The sequence below is a fragment of the Chaetomium globosum genome, genomic scaffold (assembly GCF_000143365.1).
Source record: "Chaetomium globosum CBS 148.51 scaffold_4 genomic scaffold, whole genome shotgun sequence".
NCBI classification, from domain to species: domain Eukaryota; kingdom Fungi; phylum Ascomycota; class Sordariomycetes; order Sordariales; family Chaetomiaceae; genus Chaetomium; species Chaetomium globosum.
Genome location: NT_165979.1, coordinates 1437743 through 1441044, shown reverse-complemented (window position 1 = coordinate 1441044; position 3302 = coordinate 1437743). Strand labels below are relative to the sequence as shown.

The 3302-nt window shown below is 58.0% G+C and overlaps 2 protein-coding genes across 2 annotated transcripts in view; both read left to right on the top strand.

Annotated features, from left to right (window-relative positions):
* The window catches only part of CHGG_04167 (uncharacterized protein), a gene marked incomplete at both ends in the record, with an annotated part of 1369 nt that extends 632 nt beyond the window's left edge, over positions 1-737 (top strand). Inside the window, 3 exons of the mRNA XM_001223380.1 lie at positions 48-296; positions 355-428; positions 494-737. Coding sequence (XP_001223381.1) covers positions 48-296; positions 355-428; positions 494-737 — 567 coding nt within the window. The remainder of the gene's footprint in view (positions 1-47; positions 297-354; positions 429-493) is intronic.
* A 459-nt stretch (positions 738-1196) lies between these two features.
* Positions 1197-2566, top strand: CHGG_04166 (uncharacterized protein; the record flags this gene model as incomplete). Its single annotated transcript, XM_001223379.1, has 3 exons — positions 1197-1337; positions 1388-1757; positions 1884-2566. The coding sequence occupies 3 exons, from the start codon at positions 1197-1199 to the stop codon at positions 2564-2566; spliced, it is 1194 nt and encodes a 397-aa protein (XP_001223380.1).
* Between the last annotated feature and the right edge of the window lie 736 nt (positions 2567-3302).

The following is a 3302-nucleotide window of genomic DNA, read 5'->3' as shown; positions in this document are numbered from 1 at the left end:
TGCGCAAACCCACCTCCAGCAAAAAGAGAGTCCCCTCTTTTTATTAGGGGAGTGGGGAGAAGGAAACGGGGGAGGGGGAGCATAAGGAAAAGGAGAAGAAGGGGAGGGAGAAGAAGAGCGATAAGCTGCCGCCTATAGCGGGATACGCGGGGGATCCCGACCTGGTGGATGTGCCCGTCTACTTCTGCGGCGAGGGCTACACGGGGGAGGACCGACAGGCGCTGGCGTGGGCCGCCGAGGTGATGCACCTGGCGCAGCTTCCGCCCGTGGAGGTAGTCGGGGGCGGAGTGGACGAGGTCTGTCGACTTGTGGATCGGCGTACGTTGGTCTATACCGTGGGGCTGGATTGTGGAGGTGTGGAGGGAGGTGCTGCGGCGATGTAAGCCGGCGGCGGTGATAGCGGGAGCTTGTGTGGTGGATTCGGAGAGGTAAGATCGGGTTTGGGGAAGATAACAGCGGCGAATGTGTGGTATATTGATGTTTCATGTTATAGCCGCGGCGCCCTTGACGACTACGAAGAGTTCAAGCTCGATAAGGGACGGGCGCCGCATACGATAGGGTCATCGCACTTGTATATTCGCAAGGATATCGTGGACCTGGCCGAAAGGGAGGCCATTGTGCCGCCATACCCGGTTACGTTCCCACACGACTACCCGTACGATAATAAGAGTTGGTACTTGGATGAATTGAGGAAGAACGGGAGCGGGAAGGTAGTCCGCCGTGAGGAGACGTCATGAAAGGGGTAGTTGCTGGGCAAATTGATTGCATTGTTGTTTGGAGATGGCTTTAATAAAGAGACGCAGTATTTGAGTAGTCCGGGCTCTTCAAAAAACTGCATCGAAGTGCAGCTCCATTGTGAATTGGAAGAGGTGAAGTTGAAAATGACGGCCGGGTAATATTACATACCTGGTTAGCTCGGCGGGATCTTCCTCAGATCTAAGCGAGCATGGCATCACTCACCACCCCACTTATCCGTAGGGCTGAAGGTTGCCTGTGAGCGCTGAGAGCCTGATGACGACGCCGCTGCCCCGAGTGCCCCGCCCTTTAATAAAACCCCCACATCTTCCCGGGCCCCTGTACACTGTCGAGCTTCTCTCATCACCCGATTCCCCACAACCGAGATATTAGCTATTTATCAAGCTCTATTCAAGACCGGAATCAATATCCTATCGAATTTAACATCAAAACAATCTATCATGTGGTCGCCGGAGAGACTCGGCCCAGCTGCCGTGCTGCAGTCCATGGCTGACGCCCTTCCGATCCATCAGAGAGGTGACACCACCTCTGACATGAGCGCCACCATCGACTGTATCGCATTACTCGTCCACGCTTGCATGGTCAACCTGAATTTTACTTTCATCGGCTTTCACCTCAACCAGGACATCAGTGCGTCGAACCGAGACCTCCGGTCTCATCACCGAAGCTAACCAGCCCCCAGAAGACGAATGCGCAAGCCACGCGCCCCCATCTACCACCGCAATGGAACAATTCCATTAATTCGCACACCTTTGTTTACACCCATGATACCTCCTCGGTGAAGTTTGTGCTCCGTATCGGCCGTCTGCCCACCGAGATCGAGATCCGCGGCGAGGCCACCGGGGACCAGCACTTTGTCCGTTTCACAATCAAACCTCGTGATTACCTCCAAGCCTCTGGACTACCATTGCGTATTACGATCACGGCCGACGGCGGCGAGGACAGGAGCGACCTCGTTGAAAAACTAAAAGCCCTTTTCGTTTCCGAGGATCGGATCCAAGGTACCCTACCCATTCCCGCTCCACCCCTTCCCTTCCATAGCCTCCCCGAACTAACCATCCTCTCGTAAGAACTCGCATCGCGCTTCAAGGTCCACCTAATCCAACAGCTACTGGCCACACTCCCAGAATCAGAGGACACCGACGAGGAGCTCCGCCGCACAGCCCCATCACCCGAGAAAAAGCCGGTAGAACCGCCGGCACAGCGAGGCCCTCCCCCCGCCACTTCGCAACCGGAGATGCTCTTCCGGCCCCCGCGCCGCGACCGGGAACGAGACCCAAACCTAATCCTCCCGAGGGCACCCTCCGACCTCGGCCCCGGCCCCGCCCCCGGCCCCGCCCCCGACTTCCCGCCGCCCGGCTTCGAGGACGAGTACGAAGTCAACCAGCCGCCACACGGCCCGACGACGGCCGACCAGCGCCGCGGCGGCCGCGCCGGCTTCGGCAACCTGGGCCATAGCGATCTCTACCCGGCGGGGATGGGCCCCCACGATCCGATTGGGGGTGCCTTCCCCGGTCCTTTCCAGATCGGTCCCGACGGGCTCCGACATCCGGCGCCCGGTGGTCGTGTTGGCGGGCCCGGAGGAGGCTTCGGCGGAGGGGCCGGTGGGATGCACCCTACCTTTGATGACCCCATCTTTGGAGACCGCGGGGGCCGCGGGGGAGGTGATGATACGTTTGGTGGGCAGATCCCGCCCGGGGCGAGGTGGGATCCGTTTGGGCCTGGGGGTCACCCGCGGTTTGGGGGAGGACGTGGTGGTCGTGGGTCGGGGTTTGGCGGTGGGTCGGGGTTTGGTGGGGATATCATTTAGTTATGTCTTGGGTTTGCGTCGTTAGTAAATAACTATGTAATTGCTGCTTAATCCGGGATGTTATGATGGGGAAACAAATGAGTTTGAGCGGGGGGGGGTGAGGACAGGGGTTAGGAGCTCAAGCCTGTGGATGAAAGGGCCTAGCAAGGATCATATTATGGCATGGCATGGCTAGTTTGCTTTCAATAATAAGGAAACGCCACGATGGTTTTTGACCATCAAACTTGTGTCTTCGTCTTGGGTGAATACGGTGCTAGAATCTCCGCTACCATGTACTACTGAGGGGGGAGACACGCACACCGGCGATCCTCTTGCAAACCCATAGGCATATCCCCATTCCGCCTGCCGGCGTGTTCTTGGTTCACTGAACATGGGGATGGGACAAGCCAAACTACATAAACCCGTGTCTATACTTGCCTATCGGCTTCCCACAATCCTGTTCCAACAATGCGCGTGGCGGTTGGTGGCTGCCAGCCCGCAACCCACAATGTATATAATCACAAATGGCCTCGCTTCTCAGCATGGCACCCACCGCCCCAGCCATCACATCACGTCTAGCAGCCAGTCTTCTCACCGAAACATCATTGGCACCAAGCTTTGCACAACCGACCTCAGAGGCACAGCCGCGCGGGGGGCCTCGCCGTCCTACTGCGCGGCCTCCTTGACCTTTTGCTTCTCGTCGTCGGTGAGCATGCCGCACCAGTTCTGGAACTCGGCGATGTTCTCGGCGTCGGAA